At 40.7% G+C, this 24,640-nt stretch overlaps 1 protein-coding gene across 1 annotated transcript in view; it reads right to left on the reverse strand.

Moving 5' to 3' along the window:
* ARMH3 (armadillo like helical domain containing 3) overlaps window positions 1–24,640 on the reverse strand; it is a gene marked incomplete at its 3' end in the record, with an annotated part of 562,435 nt that overhangs the window by 139,698 nt on the left and 398,097 nt on the right. The window contains exons 2-12 of the mRNA XM_079715021.1: window positions 20,120–20,256; window positions 19,612–19,724; window positions 16,811–16,867; window positions 16,555–16,701; window positions 14,321–14,428; window positions 10,287–10,379; window positions 9,468–9,542; window positions 9,297–9,383; window positions 4,479–4,535; window positions 2,508–2,551; window positions 1,372–1,432 (exon numbers count right to left, since the gene is read on the reverse strand). Of these exons, the coding sequence (XP_079571147.1) occupies window positions 1,372–1,432; window positions 2,508–2,551; window positions 4,479–4,535; window positions 9,297–9,383; window positions 9,468–9,542; window positions 10,287–10,379; window positions 14,321–14,428; window positions 16,555–16,701; window positions 16,811–16,867; window positions 19,612–19,724; window positions 20,120–20,159 (882 nt within the window). The 5' untranslated portion in view covers window positions 20,160–20,256. The remainder of the gene's footprint in view (window positions 1–1,371; window positions 1,433–2,507; window positions 2,552–4,478; window positions 4,536–9,296; window positions 9,384–9,467; window positions 9,543–10,286; window positions 10,380–14,320; window positions 14,429–16,554; window positions 16,702–16,810; window positions 16,868–19,611; window positions 19,725–20,119; window positions 20,257–24,640) is intronic.

The following is a 24,640-nucleotide window of genomic DNA, read 5'->3' on the forward strand; positions in this document are numbered from 1 at the left end:
CATAAAACCTTTTGTTTGTGTCCTAGCTAGGGCAGCTGAATAAGTAAATGGAGTAGATTGCCTCCAATATGTGTGATATCAGAGGCACTGAGATAGATGCCCATCCATCTAAGAATACCTTTTCCACCCACTTATTGATGCCCAAAACCATGCAGCTGGAGCTTCATTTATTTGGTAGAAAACTTTTTCTTCTTGGCTAGAAGGCAAAGGTCCCTGGGAGCAATATAATTATATCTAATTCATCTAATCAAACACCAATACAGCACTCACACTGCTCTGACATCTGAGGGATTATCCATTGTGCTTCAGAGTTAAAGAGTTTATCAAGTCCTTTCCTTGACAGTAGGCTCTGAGAATGAGGAAGGCATAGATATTGTGGAGGAAAAGTTGCCTTTGGGGGGACAAGATGGGGGGACTGCTGTTTCTTGCAATGAACTCAAAATGTCTTGCTCTAGGGCTGATTACTTGAATACTAATGCCCAAGAAGACAGACTTTCTGAATCTAAGTTCCAAGACTCCTAGATTTATCTCTTAAAAATCAGTCCCAGATTATCTGGCCTAAAATGCCTATTGTGCTAAGGTTGAGATACCTTGCTCAGGAGTCTTGCAAACTGAACCAATAACTTTCCTAAACTATGGACCTCTCAGCCCAGACCTTAAGCCTTTAGATGAGTGGCTCAGATCACTGCACCAATCCCTCGACTCCAGGACCAACTACAAGAGATGAAGGGGCCACTGCAGACAGCCAAGGATCACTCAGGGCTGGACTTGGATCTAAATCCTCCTATTCTGTGTTCCATAGCATCAGTCCTCAAACAGAGCCAACTCTTTAGGAAGCAAAACTCTGGCTTAATATGAACATTTTTTTTTGTTTTGGTTTTGTTTTTGTAATCTTTAAAAAATTGATTAATTTGAAAAAAAAAAAAATTCTAACCCTGGTGGTCCAGTGATTAAGACTCCACGCTCCCAATGCAGGGGGCCCGGGTTCAATCCCTGGTCAGGAAACTAGAGCCTGCATGCCACAACTAAGACCCAGGGCAGCCAAATAAATAAATATTAGAAAAAATAAATAAATAAACTTCTGGGGCTTCCCTGGTGGCGCAGTGGTTGAGAGTCCGCCTGCCGATGCAGGGGACACGGGTTCGTGCCCCGGTCCGGGAAGATCCCACATGCTGCGGAGTGGCTGGGCCCGTGAGCCATGGCCGCTGAGCCTGCGCGTCCAGAGCCTGTGCTCCACAACGGGAGAGGCCATAACAGTGAGAGGCCCACGTACCACAAAAAATAAATAAATAAATGTCTGAGTCTAAATTTGTCTACCCCTGCAGATCTCATATATTTCTGAGCAGGAGAGAAAAAACAAGTAGGACTTACCATATTTGTTAAAGCAGAGAAAAAACCGCCCTGGTGTTCTTCTTCCTTGTCTTTATACTGCCTGAACAAAAATAACTAAATTCAACTTTAGTATTATTTATCACATGTCTTTGTCCTTGGCATACTAAGTGGTAATCAGAGCAGCTCATTTGCAGAATTCACTGACTCCAAAAAACAAAAGCGTTATGACAACCCAGCCACTGCAGTTTCTCCTGCAAGCTAAGAGGCACCCATCTGCTCTTGAGGTAGTGTGTACCAAAATGCCCAGCTACTTCGGGAGAGTCTTAGAAAGCAAGCTGCAAAAGTGTGAAACTGCTCTAACATATGGCTGATCCAGTTATTTCCCAAACAGACTATTACTTGAAAAGTGTGACAGTAAAATTAAGGCTGTTACAGTGAAAATCTTGTTTGTTTTTGAAGGAAAAGGAGGGAAATCTGTGAGCTAAACTATTTGCGGAGATGGGACAGATTTGAAATCCCAGTACCCAATTGTGTATAAGGAAAGTCTGGAAGGGAGTAAGAAAGATCCTGCCTGGTTCTTGCCAGGATTAGATACACTTCTGGTTTCCATTCACTGAATACCAAATCCTTCCCCATCCCCAGCAAGAGGGAAAGCAAGCAGCAATGAAAAGAGCCCCCAGAACAGACAGGGACTCTAGGAAGCTGCAGTTGATTACTGATGAAAAAGAAGTATCTGTCAAACTAGAACTAATTCAGTGCTTTCTTTTCTTTTTTTTTAAGCATACAAAAAGCAGTGTTTCACAACCTTTTTTACATAGAAAACGGTATTTATATGATACATTGGGCTAAATGGAAGAGCTTGCTTATGGCTGGAAAACTAGTTAAAATGCTCTGCAATAAAATACCAAAGGTTGCATAAGAATGTTTGAATGTAAGAGTTGCTTAAACAAAAGATGGACACTAACATGGTGGCTACTTCTCCCCAGTGTTAAAAACAACTGCTGCTAAAGCCATCAAGCCCAGCTAGAATAAATGCATCTGCCAGCAGTTGTACCTCTAAATACTCTTCTAGGATAGGTAAGAGACGTTCACCCAAGAACTCTTAACAAACCTGTTTCCTACTCAACCAATTCAAATGAAAATTAGACCCTTCCCTTCTGGAAAGGTGGACTTACCTGTTATACTCAGATAAAGCTTGAGCAATCACAAGCCCCATTCCCTAGAGAGAAAAAAGATAGCACAGGTGAAATAAGGGGCTGTTGGCGATACTATGACTAGACCACGGAAAACACTAATTACAGCGCCATGGTCCAAGCCCAAGAAGTTCTACCTGAAAGTAGGCAACAGGACAGGAATTCTGAGAGACGTTGTCAAAGGATCAAAAGGAACTTCTTTGGAAAGATTTTTCTGATCTAATTATCTTACTTAAGGGTTCCAGATACAATTAAAATAGAGTAACAAGGGATGAAACAGACCAGCTCAGACCACTGACAATTTCACTGGGATCATTTTCACCTCAAAAGAAAAGAGTGAGTTAGAATCTTCAAACAAAAAGCTCTCGAATGTCTCTAAAACAACCCATAATAAAAGTGACAATGAGTCCCACGTTAAATGAAGGTGCAGGGACTTCCCTGGTGGCGCAGTGGTTAAGAATCCACCTGCCAATGCGGGCGACAAGGGCTCGAGCCCTGGTCCAAGAAGATCCCACATGTCGCGGAGCAACTAAGCCCATGCGCCACAACTACTGAGCCTGTGCTCTAGAGCCCGTGAGCCACAACCTCTGAAGCCCGCGCACCTAGAGCTCATGCTCCGCAACAAGAGAAGCCACCACAATGAGAAGCCTGCACACCGCAACGAAGAGTAGCCCCGGCTCGCCGCAATTAGAGAAAGGCTGGGCGCAGCAACGAAAACCCAACACAGCCAAAAGTAAAATTAATTAATTAATTAATTTTTTTAAAAAAAGAAGAAGAACCTGTCGTTGCTTCCCCAACATTGATTAAAAAAAAAAAAAAAAAAAAAGAATCTGTCTACCAATGCAGGGGATACAGGTACGAGCCCTGGTCCGGAAAGATCCCACATGCCGCGGAGCAACTAAGCCCATGCGCCACAACTACTGAGCCTGTGCTCTAGAGCCCACGAGCCACAACTACTGAGCCTGCATGCCACAACTACTGAAGCCTGCACGCCTAGAGCCCGTGCTCCACAACAAGAGAAGCCACCACAATGAGAAGCCCGCGCACCACAACGAAGAGCAGCCCCTGCTCACGGCAACTAGAGAAGGCCTGTGCACAGCAACGAAGACCCAATGCAGCCAACAATAAATAAATAAATAAATTTATTTTAAAAAACAAAGACAAGCTACTCTCAGGGCACAGGAAAAGAGGAATGTAATGGGAAGAAGCATCCAATAAATATTAAAGTAATTTATCAACTTTCCCCCTAGAAACTGCTAAGCGTATCACAAAGATCAATTAAGGCCACAAGGATGAATCATGTATGCTTTTTTTTCAGAAGAGAAATTAGAAGAATGAAGAGGGCAAGATGGAAAGAAAATAAAGCCAGACACCTGGTCATCTTCTTCCTCCCTATATTCAAAGATCAGATGTTATTTCCCAAACCTCCATGGATATATGTAGCAGATATATATCATCCTCCAGGTTTCAGCTTCACCAAGGCAGGCTATAAATATAATCTGGCTGGTTCTACAAGAAGAAATCTCACAACATTTAGTCATCTAAGCCTTCTTCTTTTTTTTTTTAATTTCAGCTTTATTGAGGTATAATTGACACACAAAATTGTAAGATATTTAAAGTGTACATTATGGTGATTTGACATACCATCTAAATCTTATTCTTGGAAATGTAACTTCTTGACTCTGTAGGATAATCAACCTCAGCACACTACAACATGAAATATAACTGACCATTTCATCATGATTAGCAAGCAAATATCCCCTCACACCTTCCTTCCATGATGAGAAAATCGAAAACAGTAGCACTGATGCTCTAAAAAGAAATACCTATTCCCTCTTTATAGCCAGATGAAATTAACACAATAGCTCTCTACTCTCTGTTCTAAATATCTACTAAAAGTAAGGCCACCAAAGGCAAGTAATTAAAACAATACACAAGGATCCAGATACTCACATTGAGCGTGGCTTCATCATCCACAATAGACAGCTTCACAATATAAGGATTCACAGACTATTAAACAAGAGAAGAGACTCCAGGTGAGTGTGACCTAGTTAAGAACCCATTAGCTATTTAACAAAGTGTTCACAAAAATGCTTCCATAAGGTGCTCTCTCTAGAGTGATGCTCCTAATACCTATGCCCAACTGTCTTGCCAGGTGACTTCCTCCATTTCCAGTAAATCTCTCAGTGTGCATGGGCATTCACCAAGCATGCACAGATACACACACACACACACACACACACACTTCTATTCTACCCACATTTTCCTCTAGACTGAATCAGCTCAGGCCTATGTCTGCCACTTCTCCCATCTTTCCCTCTTATTTGTTTCTAAGAAGTAAGTGAACGCTCCACAACACTCACTTTGTCCTATCCTGCCAATAATTTACTGAGTCCATAGGGACAGCTGTCTTTTGGGGAGCATAAAAGCTCCCTTGCCATAAGGCACAAATTTATAAGTTGCTAACTTACACTCTCATCCCAAAGGCTCCCTAACCATTCCACAAACTATATCCAAGGACTGATTCACCCACCCATAAAACAAAGCCACCTTGGGGGTGGGAAGTGGCAGCTGCTTAACAGCCAGAGAGGCCATTTATAGATCCAATGCCCAAATAACACTGCAGGCGAACTGAAAAAAAAGATGTAATTACCCAAACTACAATCTGGTCAGGACACTAGGATTTAATGATTGTCCCATCACTTAAAATATTGGAAGATTTCTTGAGTTTTTCCAGATTCAATCTCAGCTGGGCAGCATATGGAAATAGATATATATTTAAACTCATTAAGCAACTGGGCCATCTCCTACCAGTGGGATGAGAACCAATGACGTGCTCACCTTGAAAACAACCCCTGCGTAGTATGTGAGGAAAGACCTACTACAGATCAGGCACCAATTCTAACCCAGGGGAAGCTAGAAACAATAGTTCTCAGATTGGCAGTTTTTACAGCAACCAAGAAAACATTACTGAGAAGCCTGGAAACCCAACTGAAAGGTTAACCCCCCCCCGCCCCACAGACTTTATTAATCAAGTTTCTGAGGGCATCTTTCAAATGCCAACTTGGAATAGAGAAGGAGAAGCTTTGTTTTTTTAACAGCCCAAATGTTTACAAGGTTTTCTACAATACAATTCAAGGAGGTAAAACTCACTCCATTTGTTACTTGATCTGACAGAGGAAGGCTCTCAATACTTCTTCCTATAACTAACAGTCAAATCCTGCTGACGCTAAAGACTTCAGACAACATCCAAAGCAAGTGGATCCTTGGAACTGAAAATCAGCAGTAGGCTGACCTTGAGATGCCATCAAATGAGAACAACAGTAGAAAGAACAGGCCACTGTCTCTTGGCATAATTTTTGAAAAGTCCCTAGTTACTCACCTTCCCAAAAGTAGACTGTCTAAGTAATAATAAGGACCACCTGATTACCAAGAACAGCCTATGCATTAGCAACAGTTGAGGAAAAGCCAAGGTGGCTAAAATCAAGGGTTTGAGTTCTAGATCCTCGACTTATTAATTGTGACAAGTTAGACACGTTAATAAACCTAAGCTCCATTTTCTCATCTGTAAAATGGGGAAAAATATTTTCTCCCTTGGGGTTGCTATGAGACTTAAATCAAGTAAAATCCTTAGCACAGTATCTGGCATATGATAAGGGCTCAATTATTGGTAGCTATATTTTTTTTCCTTTGACATTTTTATCACAGTCAAAGGAAGATCTGTAGGGAAAAAAGAGAGAGAGAAAGAAAAAGAGAAGGAACAACTTACAACCGGACATAATAAACAATTTTGTAATTTCTGGGAAACATCATGTTCAGGGCAGCAGTTGGGGGCTGAGTCACTTCATCTCAGAAGAGCTAGCCAACCCAGAAGGCCAAGATCTTAATGCTGTGAAAATTTCTAACCTATCAGACACTGATTTTCCTTAACACTATATACCTGTTGTGGTCATGTTTTAAAACTCAAGGCAATCTACTTTTCATCAGCAGACAGGATTACAGACTCAGTCAGCCTTCACAGAATCACTCTAATAGGGTCCAGCCTTTCCTTGATCTAAACCATACTTAACAAATTTCATTGCTCTTCCCTAGACCTTTTTTTTTTTTGGCCTCCTCTATCTCTTGAGATGAAATTACTAAAATGGAATGCATTATTTGAAGTGAGGAAGAACTACTTCCATTCCTTAAGTCCAACACTTAATCTCCCTTCTCTGTGTTTAGCTGACACCAAGCTTCTCTGGTGCTCTCTGCACCTTTCTGGAAAGGTTACAACTTACCCCACTGGTCATGGGATCGATTGTGGTGGTAACTAGAATGTTGTTCTCCCTAGCACACCCTCTCGTATTTTGCATAAAACTTCACCAGCTTTTGGTTTTGCTATGTTCATCTGGAATTCCTCATGCTCATATCAAAAACCTTCCTGCTCCATGGTCACCAGGTTTCCTTAATGGTTTCTGGTGATTGACTTATATCAAAAGCTGCAAAGCCAGATAAATTATGCCTACCAGCTTGCCCTCACCTACTGTATTAATTCTTCTGGGGTTTCTGGCAGACTAGAGATGCACACCCCACTCCAGAAATATGATTTTCTCCAGTTCCTTGGCCATGTCCAATTTTTCAGGCTGACATTTCAGAAAGTCTTACTGGGCTGAACCAGGGTTCAGTTCACATTTAGAGAAGCCAAGCCATTGCCTCAGAGTGGCCTGCATCCAGCAGAATGTTCCGAAAATATTCATTACTGATGATGGCTCTTTCCTTTCACACATAACTCGCTTTAACTACCTTCAGCATTTTTCCTCAGCTATTTTTCCTGCTGTTGTAATAAGGCCCCAGAGGCTATTACACATGACAGAGATCAAAATGGCTACCATGCCGGCCCTTCCAGATCACCAGCAAAACAGGTGTTGGTGATAAATTACTTATTTATTAGTAGCGCTGTACACCATTTGTCAGTTCCTCCAAGACAATGAAAGCGATCAACTCCTGGGATTTATAACACGTTAACATTGTTCCACATATCCCAGTCCCTCTTTAAGTATTCCTTTCTCACAGTCAGCCTTTCTTTCATATATCTATTTATAAGAATAAGCTCCATATTTTATGTTACCCATCACTTTTGACCTGGCTAGTAATCATATCAAAAATCACTAAGTGAAGATCCAGAAGCTCAAAAATGAAAACATTCCCTCCAGCTGGCCCATTCCTCATAGTATTACTACTTATTAAATGAAGAAAGTCAAGTTGCCTCAATGCAGCTCCTGACTTCTGGGTTCAGTAAAGTACTCCTAGTGTCCAGGACCCAGTGCCAAGTACTCCCTATTCCTACAAAGCACAGTGAGGTCCCTGGTCTTCCCTAAGTGGCCCCTTTCCTTTTCTGTGTAGTCTACCTTTTGAGGGGAATCAAGTAGATTCACCAATCCCAGTATAAATCTCTGAGTTCACCTCTTTATCTCAAAACCTATAAATCTATCCCTGACTAATTCAGAGGCAAAAAGAACTCCAGAATTAATATGGACAAGGCTCTGTCTTCAACTCCCATGAACATCAGAAAGAGTTCCGAAACCAACAGTTGATATTTATACAAATGGATTGATTGCATTGCAGAAATCCAATATATAAGTCCAGTCTTTCAAAATAGATGCATTAGGTCAGTGGTTCCCAATCCTGGCTGATCATCACGTTCAAAAGGAGATCTTAAAAAAAAAAAGAAAGATATCTAGGTCTCACCCCCTAAGAGATTCTGATTTGGTGTGTAACGAGTAAGGCCCAGGGACTTCCCTGGCGATCCAGTGGTTAAGACTCCGTGTTTCCACTGCAGGGGGCATGGGTTCGATCCCTGGTCTGGAAACTAAGATCCCACATGCCACACAGAACAGACAAATAAGTAAATAAATAAATAAAATAAAGAGTAAGGCCCAGAAATGTCTTCTTTTTAAAAAGTAACTACTGGGCTTCCCTGGTAGCACGGTGGTTGGGAGTCCACCTGTCGATGCGGGGGACGCGGGTTCGTGCCCCGGTCCGGGAGGATCCCACATGCCGCGGAGCAGCTGGGCCCGTGAGCCATGGCCACTGAGCCTGCGTGTCCGGAGCCTGTGCTCCACAACGGGAGAGGCGGCAGCAGTGAGAGGTCCACATACCACAAAAAAAAAAAAAAAAGGTAACTACTGAGGGACTTCCTTGGTGGCGCAGTGGCTGGCTGCCGGCCTGCCTGCCAATGCAGGGGACACGAGTTCGATCCCTAGTCCGGGAAGATCCCACATGCCACGGAGCAACTAAGCCTACAAGCCACGATTACTGAAGCCCGCGAGCCACAACTACTGAAGCCTGCACACCTAGAGCTCATGCTCCGTAGCAAGAGAAGCCACCGCAACAAAGAGTAGCCCCTGCACACCGCAACTAGAGAAGCCTGCACACCACAACGAAGACCCCGTGTGCCGCAACTAAGACCTGACACAGCCAAATAAATAAATAAATAAATAAATATTTTTTAAAAGACAACTAGGTGATTCTAATGATAAGCTGGGTTTGGGAACCATTACATTAAGAGAGATTTACTCACTTTATTAGAAGTTACACCACAGGATTCCTTTAAACAGCTATATCCTCTACCCCAGGCATCTAATATAGGACTTCTAGAATTGGTTTATCAAAATTAATCTATAAGCCATTTACCAAGAATATGTCTTCTACATTAAGCAAAATCCTCTAGGAGTGGCCACATTTAGGAAGATTATAGAAAGGTAACAGCTCTCCATTAAGGGACCCACTTACCTCATATTTTCTGTAGTTCACCAGCAAAGCCAAGAGGACTACAGCATCATACCCATGTTCCCTACGACTTGGCGGGTGGGAGAGTATCTGTAACCAGAACCGGAAATGGTGAGAGTGCTTGAGGAGGTGGTTTACCCAAAAAAGAAAGAGGTGACAAGGGAACTGACCTACCTGTAAAATTGCTTCAAATATGCTGTTGATCATTACATACTCCAGGATAGTGTTCTGGCTGATGTTATCTGTCACCTGAATATAATAAAAGGCTATTTAAAGTCTATACTAAGACACTCTGATATCTCATGTATATCTCCTCACCTAGTATCTAAGAGAAACAGAAATGTTAAAACATTCTACTAGATACTTAGCAGATCTTAAAGCACCCCCAAAGCCACCTAAGCCTGAATAGACAAGACATTAGAAGGGTAAGAAAATAGCAAATTAAAACTTCCTAAATCTTTGAACTTCTCATTGTTTCTCTCATACCCTCACAAAAGCATTTGCTTAACAGTTTCTTGGGTTTCATTCCCCAGATGCACAGGAAGAACTTTATGATCCAGAAGTCTTCAAGCAGTGGCAGGGAAAGGAAACCATTTGAGGTAAATGAATAATACCCTACCCTCCTCCCACTAGAAGGTACAGGCCGGCTTCCAGCTATAAAATCAAAGTCAGAACAAATAAAAATATTCAGAATCACAAAAACTGATTCCAAATGAGACCTGATGAGAAGGGCAAAATCTGACAATCCAGAAGACAGCACTTCTCCAGGACTGGTACAGGTTAAAAATGTCAGCAGTTGCTCCAAAGAGCAACTTCTAGGAAGCAAAAGCCCATACAAACAACTTCCTTCTACACAAACACAACAGAGTGATGTAATGGCCCAGTAGAGATTTTTTTTCTCTTTTTCTTTCTAACTCTGGGCTCAAGAATTCAAATTTGCCCCTGCTGTCAATTTACACCCTTGACAAAGAAACATATAGATAAGTCACTTACAGTCACTAAGCAGAGGAGAAGTTTCAGACATAAGCTCTTCAGACTTTCAGAACCTTCTGCACAAAGCAATGAATCCAAACTCTCCATCAAGTTCTGAGAAAGAGAACCATTAAGTATTAAACCATATCAAAGAACATCTCCACCATGTCTTTGTCAAACTCTGGGTTATGTTATGTAGGGTAATGTGAATAAAATAAAATGAAGCAACCATATCATTCCCTGAGGTCTAGGCCTTGCAAGACTAGACATAAAAAAGGAAGACTTCTAACTAAGTCTAGCTATTTTGGGAAAAATGCTTAGAACAACCGCACAGAAAAATAAAGAATTTACTATTCCAGCAAATGAATGTTTGCAGCCTATCACCCTCATATAAACCTTCAGATTAGAATGAAATTTTTTAAAAGATTAATAACAGTTAAATAATATACAAATTAAAAACAATAAATAATAAACTAAATAAAATTAAATTCTATTAAATAAATAATAAACAAATGATTAAGTTAAAGGTTAATAATAATGGTTAAACAACCAGGTATGTTTCATTATTTGATAAAGAAAGCATATCACTTGATGCAGGCACACTGAACAAACAACAAAGAGATAACATCACTACTAGCTGTTCATTCAGCTAGCTGTTCACTACAGCTGGCCACATGCACTATCCAACAAAGCTAGCTCATATCCATCCCGGTCGATTCTACTAGACAATGTGATTAGAGTTTAACACTTGTACTAACAACCAACTGTTTTATCCAATGCAGTCAAAAGATGAAACCTTTAGATACTACAAGGAAGAAAAAAAGAAATATTTTACATTAAATAAAGGAGGAAAATGAATGGAGAATAAGGAGTTAGCGGGACTTCCCTGGTGGTTCAGTGATAAAGAATCCACCTTACAATGCAGGGGACGCTGGTTTGATCCCTGGTCAGGGAACTAATATCTCACGTGCCATGGGGCAACTAAGCCTGCACGCCACAACTACTGAGCTCTCGCACCTCAGTGAGAGAGCCTGCATGCCGCAAACTACAGAGCCCACGTGCTCTGGAGCCTGCGCACCACAACTAGAGAGAGAAAACCCGCAGGCCACAACTAGAGAGAAGCCTGTGCACCGCAATGAAAGATCCCACATGCTTCAATGAAGATCCCGTATGCTGCAAGTAAGACCCGCCGCAGACAAAAATAAATTAAATAAATAAATAAATAAATAATAAATCTTTAAAAAAAAGGATTTAGTGTGCTGGAAGGTCAAGTGAAGGTTCAAAATAAGCTACTTCAGTTCAACTCAACAAATATGTAGCAAGAGTCTACTATATGCTACATATTGTGCTTTCAAAGAAAATAAGAAAAAAATAAGACAATGACCCTTGCTCTCAAGGTGTTTTTAGTCTAATAGGAGAGAAAAACAAATGCACAGTTTTAATGGTTACTATGACAGTAATATATATGGAGGAAGGGAATTAGCTCAGAAGTTACCTATTCCAGGACTCCTCAGGGACAGGCTGTATTTTGAAAAATCAGTAGGAATTAATTAAAACTTGAGGAGGAAAGGAACACTAGACAGGCATTAGCATGATCAAAGACACATGAAGAATGAAACGGCCCTGGACATGCAGTTGGAATATAGGCAGTTTGTTATTATAGAAGTATAAAGAGTGATGAGAGATGCAATTTGAGAAATAAATAGAAAGAAGATCACAAAAGTTTTATAAGGCTAATGAGGGAGTTTGGTCTTTATCCTTTTAGTGATAGGAAACTAATGAAAGGTTTTAACCAAGGAAGATTTGAGTGTTAAGTTACATCACTCTGCTGTCAGTGTGGATGACAGATTTAAAGATGGTAAGGCTGGAGAGAGGGAGACAAAAGAAGACTAACCTATCAATTTTCTGAGGTTGGTTGCCATGTCTTATTTGCCTCTGTATCCCCGATGCCTGGCACAGAGGAGCATAACAAATGTTTGTCAAAAGAATGAAGGCATCACTGCAACAGTTCAGGGATAATGGGGACTTTGGCAGTAGGGGAAAAAAAGAAAAAACAGATCTGAGAAGTATGAGCTGAGGTAAAATTAGCTGAACATGGTGATAGTCTGGATATGAAAGATGAAGGATAGGAAAGAGTCAAGGGTGACTCTCAGGTTTTTGGCTTGGGGAACTGGGAAGACAGCTATCCCCATTCTGACACAGAATGAATGAGGAAGAACAGAAGTAGAGAAAATAATGAGTTCCATTTTGGATATGCCAAACAAGAGGTACTTAGGTATGTGTAAGTGGGTATATTCAGCAAGTGCTTAAAGAGAACAGGTCTGAGACTCAGGAGGAATTAAGGCTAAAGATAGAGACTTAGTAATCAGCAGTATATAGGCAGTAGTGAAAACTGTAAGAGTGAAAAAGATATCTGGGATTTTACCATATATACAGACAGAGAGAGACTGTAAAAGGCTAGAATTAAAAACTGACTCCAGGTACTAAATCTTTGTGTATTCCTAATTGCATATTCGTAACTTTTTTATTTTAATAAATTTATTTATTTTATTTATTTGTTTGTGGCTGTGTTGGGTCTTCGTTGCTGCACATGGGCTTTCTCTAGTTGCAGGGAGTGGGGACTACTCTTCATTGCAGTGCACGGGCTTCTCATTGCAGTGGCTTCTTTTGTTGTGGAGCACAAGCTCTAGGCATGCGGGCTCCAGTAGTTGTGGCTCACGGGCTCTAGAGCGCAGGCTCAGTAGTTGTGGTGCACAGGCTTAGTTGCTCCGCAGCATGTGGGATCTTCCTGGACCAGGGACCGAACCCGTGTCCCCTGCATTGGCAGGCAGATTCTTAACCACTGCGCCACCAGGGAAGTCCCACATATTTGTAACTTTTAAAAATAAACTAATCGGGCTTCCCTGGTGGCGCAGTGGTTGAGAGTCCGCCTGCCGATGCAGGGGACACGGGTTCGTGCCCCGGTCTGGGAGGATCCCACATACCGCGGAGCGGCTGGGCCCGTCAGCCATGGCTGCTGGGCCTGCGCGTCCGGAGCCTGTGCTCCGCAACGGGAGAGGCCACAGCAGTGAGAGGCCCACGTAATGCAAAAATAAATAAATAAATAAAATAAAATAAAATAAACTAATCACTATAAGGATTCTTTGGCATACAGATTTCTTTATTTTAAATGTAGTGAATGAGAGAAGACAGGTTGTTCAAAGTTCATATTATGAACAACATTCATTCAAGATAGTGACAAATACTGCAAATCAATATCTGATAAGGGACTTGTATCCAAAATATATAAAGAACTCTTATAACTCAACAATAAAAAGACAAATAATTCAATCTACGAACGGTCAAAGGATTTGAATAGACATTTCATACACACACACACACACACACACACACACACACACACACACACATTGCTGGGGTAAATGTAAAATGGTACTGCCACTTTGGAAAACAGTTTGGAATTTCCTCAAAATGTTAAACATAGAATTACCATATGAGAGACTTCCCAGGTGGTGCAGTGGTTAAGAATCCGCCTGCCAATGCAGGGGAGACAGGTTCAAGCCCTACTCCAGGAAGATCCCACATGCCGCAAAGCAACTAAGCCCGTGTGCCACAACTACTGAGCCTGTGCTCTAGAGCCCAGGAGCCACAACTACTGAGCCAGTGCTCTGGAGCCCGCAAGCCACAATTACTGAAGCCCGTGCGCCCTACAGCCCACGTGCTGCAACTACTGAGCCCATGAGCTGCAACTACTGAGCCCGTGTGCTGCAACTACTGAAGCCTGCATGCCTAGAGCCCAAGCTCCACAACAAGAGAAGCCACTGCAATGAGAAGTTCGCACACTGCAATGAAGAGTAGCCCCTGCTCGCCGCAACTAGAGAAAGCCAGCGCACAGCAACAAAAACCCAATGCAGCCAAAAATAAATTAAAAAAAAAAAAATTCAATCATCTATGTCTGAGTCCAAATCTTCTAGTGCATCTAACTGTCTGCAGATGATCCATGAACAGCTGTCAGAAGCAGACATCCACAGGCACAACTACAGCTTATGTCTCACCTTCATGCACAGCTCCGCCTTGTCAAAGCCCATCAGCATGTTGATAATGTCAAACCCAGAGGTAGACTTATTTTTTTGATGGACTCCTCGAATGAGTGCACACAAGGTCTGCAGAGATGAGAGAAAGAATTCTTTCTAGAAAGGAAGTCTCAAAATGCAAAGGGCATTGGATCAGTAGCCTCATACTGCAACCTCAGAACCTTCTCCTTACACAGCTGACATTCAACTGCTCTATTCTCTGAGCTCCAAAACACAGTCTGGGTCTTAATATGTGCAAAATCCAGAAATGAAAAGAGGAACAGCAACTGAAATTGTTGCCATCCTCTTTTTTTATTCTTTTCTGGCCATCCACTTTTTAAAAATTACACTGCAGACAAAGACTGGAAGGTGATATTCAAAAATAAGAAACAGTTCTTGAGTTTGAATCATGGGATTTGTGGAGCTTTCCTTTATTTAAAATTAGTTTTAGAATTTACATAATAGTTTTTCATTTTTAATAACTATAGAAGTCCCTGTATGATAATAACCAATCAATTCAAATCTTAAAAATTCATTACAATCCCCATCCACTACTTACTAGCTGTGTGAGCCTGGACAAATTAGTTAACTTTTCAGTGCCTCATTTTTCTCAGCTATAAAATGGGAATGATAATAGCATTAACCACATAGGGATGTTGTGATGGCTACGTGAATTAATACTGTAAGACACTTAGAATAGTCCCTGGAACTTAGTTAAAATTCCTGGAATAGTGCCTGGAACTTAACTTTGTTACAGCTCAATAAATATCAGGTATTATAATAATGTACTATATTTTTATGGGTCACCAAGTGGTTAATGTCAATTTATTTTCACTGGACTAAAATCAGTTTATAATTCATGCCCCCACAGTGAGCCACTGTAATTACAGGAAGTACAATTTCCAACTTTCATTTCAACTTTCAATTAATGAGTCACTACAACTGTGATGCTCGAAATGTAGAATTTACTGTCCAAGGGTTAACAAAGCTACAGGATAAACATGGTCCTTCTTTCTGGGGCATCAGCTCAAGAGCTAATTTCTACATTTTACAGATGAGAAAACTGGGGCTCACAAAGTGATCTGCCCAACTTGTAAGTTAGAAACTTAAACCCAATCTACCAAAAGTTCCAACAAAATCCTTTATGCTGTCATCAGTTCTTCATATTCTAAGCTTGTCAATCACTACTCTAAATACTCAGCCCAATCTAGGCTACACTGGAGCTACTAGACTATAAACTCTATAAATTTTGCCCATCATCCATTCAAAAAAATTTACTTCTAGAATGCTATTTGCCAGGCACTGTTCTACACACTAGGAACAAAGTATTGAATAATACTGTCTTTGCCCTCAAAAAGCCTATAATGTGTCCCACCAGCTCAATGCTTAGCATGTAACAGTAATTCAAGAAATAATGAATGTAGTTCAAGAATAATGAATCTTCCTCATGATCATGCCACTTAGCATTAAGAATAGTGATTCTTGGGGCTTCCCTGGTGGCGCAGTGGTTGAGAGTCCACCTGCCAATGCAGGGGACACGGGTTCATGCCCCGGTCCAGGAAGATTCCACGTGCCGCGGAGTGGCTAGGCCCGTGAGCCATGGCCACAGAGCCTGCACGTCCAGAGCCTGTGCTCCACAACGTGAGAGGCCACAACAGTGAGAGGCCCGCGTACCGCAAACAAAAAAAGAATAGTGATTCTTAATATGTTTAGAGTTACAGACCTTTTTGAGAATCTGACAAAAGCCCTCTCTCCAAAAAAAATGTGCATGTACACATAACGTACATTTACACATAAAATATTACACATAACTTCAGGGAGTCAAGGACCTTCTGAAGCCTCACGTTAAGAAAATACTGTTTATTTAATTAAGAAAGTCTTCTGATTTTTGCTGTAGACTAACCAACCTTGCCAGAGTTTCCTCTATCTCTCTTCCTGTCCTCAAGTAATAATAAAAATTCTGTCAAACAATCCGCCTTGGCATTAGATCAAATTATACAAATGGACAAGATTACTACTATAGGCATCAATTTGTTTAACCAGGAAGATGGCTAAACAAACATGGCATAGATGTTTGATTACTTAAAGAAATAAAGAAAAAACAAAGAAAGCAAGCCTCATACTAAGGGTAGTTTTATGTTCCTCAAGTTCCAATAGATGTATTACAATTTCTTTCTCCTATTAAACAAGACTTCCCCAGTCTCCCAGCCTTGTACCTGCAATGCATTGACCACTCGAATTGGATGCTCCTCTCCCAGAGCCTGGATGCAGTGTTGAAATAAGCAATTAATATTGTCCTTGATCTTCATTAACTCCTCACCATCAAGAGATTCCAGCTTGCCTTCTAGGTACTCTAAATTCACCTAACGAGGAAACAATAAGGGCCTGAGTGCATTTTTACTGCAGCACCTAGAACACATGTGAAGGCAATCTCAGTTACCAGGAAAATCCACAGGTGTCACCAAGTCTTACCTTCATAAGGAAGAGCTCCTCCCAAAATCGAGGACTGCACTTACTAGGGTCCTCTGTCTGAAACCAGAAGATAAGTATATTCAATATCCCCAGCTAACACCAAAGCATTAAGAACACATTTGAAAGGGTCACTACACATAATCAACCTTACCTTTCACAATTAACTTTGAAAATGCTTGGTCATTCCAAACAGCTATAATGAGGAACAAGTTTTGGGGGGTTTTTTCCCAAATGGAAGACATTGTGCATGGATATATATTCCCTGCACCAAAAGTTAAATGGCTCAAAGAACCTCCCTCAAATCTTTCTCTTCTTAGCAAGAAAAGAACCTAGCCATCTGAATCAGTTAGTCATATTATGATACAGCCCCACTGTATTTGTATGGTACTCAGTTTTCAAAGCCCATTCACATACATGAAATACAATGGCCCAGTGAGCCAGGTAGGGTAGATATTATCATTATCCTCCTTTTAGGAAAGAGAGTCCACAAGACTTACACAAGTGCAAGAGCCAGAACCCAGATCATCTAAGTAATACTGCCATGATTTTTACAACATCCTGCTTCTACTTGCCCTTCCATATGCATTTAGTCCTCTGTACAGAGCCTGTAATATTCTCTTTTCTTACTTCAAATTGGTCCATAATTAGCAAAATTATGGTGCTAAAATCCAAATTTTCTTAGCACTAATTTTCAAACAGAAATTCTAGGAAGTTAGAGGCTTCTGGTTAGTGAGTGAAATAAGAAAAAGAGAACCCTTACTTTACAGGAAAGCTAATGACATAAAACCAGTATGTCAATTACCTGCTATCACCTTACCTTAAATTGACCTTTTAAAATTACTACCAAGAACTAATGTCTTCATTAGATAAGAACTTCTCATCAAATAAGAAAATATTACCCTAGGAATCTCCTCTGGCTTTTTTTTTTTTTTTTTTTTTTTTTTTTTTGTGGTACGCGGGCCTCTCACTGTTGTGGCCTCTCCCGTTGCGGAGCACAGGCTCCGGATGCGCAGGCTCAGCAGCCATGGCTCACGGGCCCAGCCGCTCCGCGGCATATGGGATCCTCCCAGACCGGGGCACGAACCCGTATCCCCTGCATCGGCAGGCGGACTCTCAACCACTGCGCCACCAGGGAGGCCCTCCTCTGGCTTTTTAATTAAGAATGACATAAAGAAGCAACATTTCTGGCCTTCTAATAAGGTTCTCATTTAGTGAATTCTTTCTATCCCTTTCGCTCAAGTCCTGCTCCCCAACAGGGGCCACACATTGACCCTCACACTTCTGTAATATCATTTTGTTGTTTATGTATGAAACAGGGAATTCATGGAGCTGGTATTTCCCATGCTCAAAGCTCTCTCAAGCAGGAGTCATATGTATACCAAGCTTAGTACTTAACATAGAAAGAGCCCTAATAGGATCCTAATAACCACTCATTTTCTCTGTATAGCCACCTATACTGCCCTGGGCAATTCTGTATTAACTGTCTGCATGTCAAACTTTGTCTCTAAGGCTTGCCAAGAATTAGAGTTTTACTTGATCAAATTATTTATCCAAGGCCATGTGGCAAAGTTGAACAAGGATGGACTCTGGAGTCAGACACTAGGGTTCAAATCACAGCTCTTTCACTTTCTAGCTGTGACTGCCAGTTTTCTCATTATCATGCTCTTTTACATGGCACATGTAAAAACATAGCCTTCTTGCAGCATTCTTGTCAGAATTAGAGCTAATGTATTTGGTGATGCATTCAGAACAATGTCAGGCACATAGTAGGAACTCAAGAATCTCCCTCAAATTTTTCTGTTCTTAGCGAGAAGTGAACCTAGCCATCTGAATCAATTAGTCATATTATGATGCATCCCCACTGTTATTTGTATGTTGCTCAGTTTTCAAAGCCCATTCACATACATGAAATACAATGGCCCAGTGAGCCAGGTAGGGTAGATATTATCATTATCCTCCTTCTAGGAAAGAGAGTCCACAAGATTTACACAAGATATGGCTAACTCCTTTTACAAGTATTACACGTTTTAAATGTTTACATGTACTACTAATGACCAGGATTTCAGAAGTCAAGTACATCTGCAGGGTATCTAATCACTCTAACTTCCCTGATAGAGTACATTTTACAACACAGGCTTGGACCATGGTCAATAAGCAGTTCTGAAGACCCAAAGAAATCCCCTAATCTAATTGCTAATAATTCCTCAGTCTTCTCATAGAATTGGAAGATGAGATAGTCTAACTAAGCAATTGTTTTGTCCACTAACAACTTGAGATGGAATATAATAGTGCATCTTTTTAAAATATCTGAATTAGATAGAATTCTAGGGCCAAAAGGAAATTCAAGGGACATGTAGGATAGAAAGGTCCTTATGTCATATCATAAGGGGACGTCCCTGACGGTCCGGTGGTTAAGACTCCACGTTTCAACTGCAGGGGGCACAGGTTCAATCCTTGGCCAGGGAACTAAGATCCCACATGCCACGAGGCACAGCCAAAAAAAAAAAAAAAAAAAAATCGTAAGGAAGAAAAGTCTTATAGATATCAAAAAAGAAGTTTCCTGAGCCTTCCTCCCTCCTTTCAATTGTTTTACCCAGCTCAAGGCTACAATCTATAAGAACAACATAATAATAACACATGATCATAATTTCTACCATGAGAGAGCTCACCCTCACCCTTGTTCTCTCTCTTTCTCCCTCTGAAGAACTAGAAGGTAGCAGGCAGAGGTGAGGTTATTTCTCATTTTGGAACAAGAAACTAAGGAGTCAACCTGTGCCCAATGTCAGGGCTCCAGGCCTTACCATGAAGATCTCATCATACATCAGCACCACTTTTTCCTTCAGTGGTTTTTTGTAGGCTGAAGATTTCCTGAGCAAACCCCCTCGTTTCTCTACCTGTGCCATGGTTAGAGAACCTGTGAAAAGAAAGCCACAGTTAGTGCTAGAAATGCTCTCTAAGATGTTGGAGAATCTACTGAAATACCTCTCAATGGGAAATTTTTTAGGAAGAAGAAATGATAAACAACCATGCTATAGATTTTGTGCATCTGTCCAACGCCCCCTTCTCTAACCAGGTAATTTCAAGGTTTAAATCATTACTTGGCTTACAGCACAACACATTTTACATCCTTAAAACATGCCAGTGGACAAGACTTAAAGAAGATGCAAAACCAAGCAGGAAAGTGTAACTAGCTCCATCTGTAATAGGTCTGGCCATATATCTGACGTTGATGGAAGGAAGGCTGCAAAGCACACGCTGCCCACAGACTGATGATGAAGTTAAATTTCAAGTATTGATTGAGCTTAGGACCATTAAGACAGGAAGTGTGCTGCAGACTGACGTGCTCCATTGATTTCCCCAAAGTAAGCAGGTCCTCCTCACTGCAAAGTACTTGCCCTTCACTGCCTCATAAATCACACTGCACTTGACCATCTTCAGAAATTCCTCTGGAAAGAGACCCAAGGCAGAAAACAGCACTTAAAAGACCAAAAGTTAAATTTAATTTCAAAATAACCAAAAATAACAATATATTCCTTTCAAGTTTCTATTTTTAATATTTATTTATTTGGCTCCACTGGGTGTTAGTTGCAGCACACGGGATCTTCATTGCGGCATGCGGGATCTAGTTCCCTGACCAGGGATGGAACCCGGGCCCCTTACATTAGGAGCTCACAGTCTTAACCACTGGACCACCAGGGAAGTCCCTCAAATTTAATTATACATATATTTGTAACACTGTACTGCAGATCAAACTTCAGTGTATTTTTTTAAATCTATATAAAAGCAGTTCCATGAATCATGCTCAAATTTTCCCATCTTGCTTCAAGGAATTCTCAATTTTTTTCAAATGAGAACTTGAAATCCCACAGGTCTCCATGTGGATTTACACATATTCTCTCACTTCTCAGATTCTTTCTATTGTTGACAAAATTCCTCTCTTTCTCTTAAATCCTAGGCTCTAGTTGTGAAACTTAATCTCACCCAGTAGCAAATATGGATGGTAGTGAGGAGACTGATTTCACTTCCAGACAAATCCAAAGCAGCAGAAAATTAATTCTGTTCAATGATGTTTGGAAAATATATACTACCTTTCAAATCAAAATCAAAATTTTGTTTAAGGAAGAGATGCATCCAATAGCATAAAAGACTGTATCTCAAACATCATCTATCTCTAATACATATAGCCAAAAAGGAGATTCACTTTTGAGCACTAAAAGCACAGAAAATTTCAACTGGATGTTAAGCATCCTTAGCACAGGGACTATATCTTACACTTTTTCCATAAGCACTTGGCTCATGGTAAATGCTCAGTGTATGCTTATCACTGACTGATTCTAGATGGCGGAGACCTGAGCAGTCCTAGGTCTGACCTAAAATTTTAGTTAGACCTGTCTCTATCAAAGCCTCACTAAGCCCTCATATTCCTTTACGATCCAGAGAAAACTGAAGGAAAAAATAACAACAAAAAAAGAGAAGATTCTTTCAGGCAATTTATACTATATTGATCATGGCTTTGCCTTAAAGCATGAAATACAGCCTCCATTCAAAACATTCTTGTGTCTTTTAAATAGGTTGTCAAGAGGAAGATGTCCTTATTGGGGGAAAATAAATTGGAAATCAAGAGGATCCTATTAAAATAAATCAAAAGCAATGCAATTCTAAGCTTAGTGGATACAGACCTTTCATGTGCTCAGCTTCAACCAGTTGATTAACAAGAATAGTGGGAACCACAAGTCCCTGGATGTCAAAAGCACATGTTTACAAACATCTCCCTCTGAGGATTTATAATTAGGTTACTGCTAATCAATGTCCAGCCCAAATCTAATAAATTCACTTTCTCTATTTCAGAATCAATACTTTCTAATAAGCAAAAGGGAATAGGAGAGGAGGGAAAAACAATTTCAACCCAAAGTACCAAATTTCCTAAGAAATTAAATTGTTTTCATCACTCTCCTTCCATTTGGAACAGGGGGAAATTCAACCAAGGGCCTCAACACATTACTCTCTGTCATCATCACAGGCACCTGGAATTTACCAGCCAAGCTGTCTGAAGTGTGACTAGAAACTGACAACATAAAGTCTCCTCCTTCTGCCAGCACTTCTACCCATTGAGCACAGCAAAGGAGGGTGTTTCTAGGGTAATAGACTGGAAGAAGTGTAGAACTCTTACAAAAGTCTTTCTGGGGTGTCAGAAATTGAGCTTGTGCTTCCAAATTTGAAAGTAAAATATCTGACTGGTAAAGCAGTAAATTGGAATACATCAGTAATGTGAGTGTAATCTGTTTAGATCCTCCCAGTGTTTCTTTCCTCTTTCACAATCCTCCCCTGCTGTAGAGAGAACGAGTACCAGCTGAGGAGCAGCAAGACATAACGGAACAAACAACCGGCAGAACTGAGACTAGAACACAGCTCTCCCAACCAACTAGATGACACTGAGTAAATCATTGTGCTTCTCAGTTTCCTTACAAGTAAAACTAGGGGACTGGACTAGACATATCATCTAATGATTCTCTTAGCATCCCTGAAATACCACAAACACACAGGGAACACCTAAATATTACAAAGCACTAGTTTAGGCACTAAAGGGTTACAAAGAGGAAACTACAGACCGGATCCTCTAGGAGCTCACAATCTATTAGCGGAGACAGGCACAGAATAACCCACAGCACAAGGCAAATCATGAGAAATAGAGTAAAAGTACAAAGAAAATGCTATGGGACTACAAGGAAGAGAAAGAAGCATTCTATGAGTATGCTATGACCTCTGCTGATCTAGGCTTTTAAATCCTTCTAGCGAAGAAGTAAACACAGCAAAGCTACAGCAATCCCACAGAAATGTCATCTTAGACATTAACATAGTTTCTCAGAAATAAGACATACAGTAGACAAAGTATAAAAAAGAATTAGGCAACTTTTCAATACTACTTTCACCTACCACCAAACTTAGGAATGGCTTCAAATCCCCTGAACTCAATGGTAAATCAATGAAGTCTTTCATTCCTAAACCTCAGGACTGCTGGTCCCATGACCTGCAGCACAACTTCTCTCTGAAAGACCAAAGTCATACAACTTTTTAAGAACTATATCTTAAAGCAATCCGGCCACACACTTCTTAAATGCACATCACTTCACATCCCTACAGGATAAAATAATCAAATGTCAAAAACCTAAAGCCAAACACTTCCAATGTCTTACAAGCAAGGAATGTTAGTTACACTTAACTAATTATTCATTTATTTTACTGTCTTCTTGAGCACAATACATGCCAACTCTAGTATCAGAAAATTAATCTAATAGAAATTCACTCTGATTTCCAGAGTTACCAGTTAATCTATCAAAAGTCTTGGTATTGTATCTATATGAGATGATGGAGGTTAACTAAATCTGTTGAGGTAATCATTTCCCAAAATACATAAATCAAACCATTATGCTGTATACCTTAAATATATACAGTGATGTCTGTCAATTATTTCTCAATAAAACTGGAAAAAAATCTTTAAAAAAGTCTTTGGTTTTAGTCCCAATTCTTATACACTTGTTCTATAACCTTAAGTTTCCTTTCCCTTCCTGGCTTGAATTTGCCAATCTGTAAAAAGAAGTCATGCCAAAGATGTGCAGAAAAGGGAACCCTTGTACACTGCTGGTGGGAATGTAAATTGGTACAGCCACTACGGAAAACAGTATGGAGGTTCCCCAAATATTAAAAATAAAGGGCCTCCCTGGTGGCGCAGTGGTTGAGAGTCCGCCTGCCGATGCAGGGGATACGGGTTCGTGCCCCGGTCTGGGAGGATCCCATATGCCGCGGAGCGGCTGGGCCCGTGAGCCATGGCTGCTGAGCCTGCGCATCCGGAGCCTGTGCTCCGCAACGGGAGAGGCCACAACAGTGAGAGGCCCGCGTACCACAAAAAAAAATAATAATAAAAAAAAAATAAAACTACCAGGGCTTCTCTGGTGGCACAGTGGTTAAGAATCCACCTGCCAATGCAGGGGACAGGCATTCGAGCCATGGTCCGGGAAGATCCCACATGCCGCGGAGCAACTAAGCCCATGCACCACAACTACTGAGCCTGTGCTCTAGAGCCCACGAGCCACAACGACTGAGCCCACGTGCCACAACTACTGAAGCCCGTGAGCCTAGAGCCCAAAAATAAATAAATAAAATAAATTTATTGAAAAAAAAATTATATGTGGAATCTAAAAAAAGTCAAACACATAGAAATAGAGTAGATTAGACTGGTGGTTGCCAGGGGATGGGGGATGGGGCAAATGGAGAGATGTTGGTCAAAGGGTACAAACTTCCAGTTATAAGACGAATAAGTTCTGGGGGTCTAACATACAACCCAGTGACTACAGTTAAAAATACTGTATTGTATATCTGAAAGTTGCTATGATTAAATCTTAAATGTTCTCACCACAAAAAAGGAAAAAAAGTGACTATGTGAGGGAATGGATGTGTTAACTAACTTCATCATGGTAACCATTTCACAATATATATGTATATCAAATCAACATATTGTATATCTTAAAATTATACAATGTTATATGTAAATTATATTTCAATAAATGGGGGGGAGGGCATGGAACAGCTCTCTATAGGCCTTCAATGTAATGGTCTGGAGTTCTAGGTTCATACTTGTAATGCACTATTAGCAAGTATCACCCTCACTTCACTGTTCAGGGATGCTCCAAAACACTAGTGTAGGTAGATGCTGAGGTAAACATCCCAAAACATTTCAACCAGTATATAAGAAAAGAAAAAGGAGAAGAGAAAGAAAAGAAGAAGGGGAAAGAAGGAAAATTAATAAAAATAAATGTGCCCATCATCTAGGAA

The sequence above is a fragment of the Hyperoodon ampullatus genome (genome assembly GCF_949752795.1).
Source record: "Hyperoodon ampullatus genome assembly, chromosome: 1".
In the NCBI taxonomy this organism is placed as follows: Eukaryota; Metazoa; Chordata; class Mammalia; order Artiodactyla; family Ziphiidae; genus Hyperoodon; species Hyperoodon ampullatus.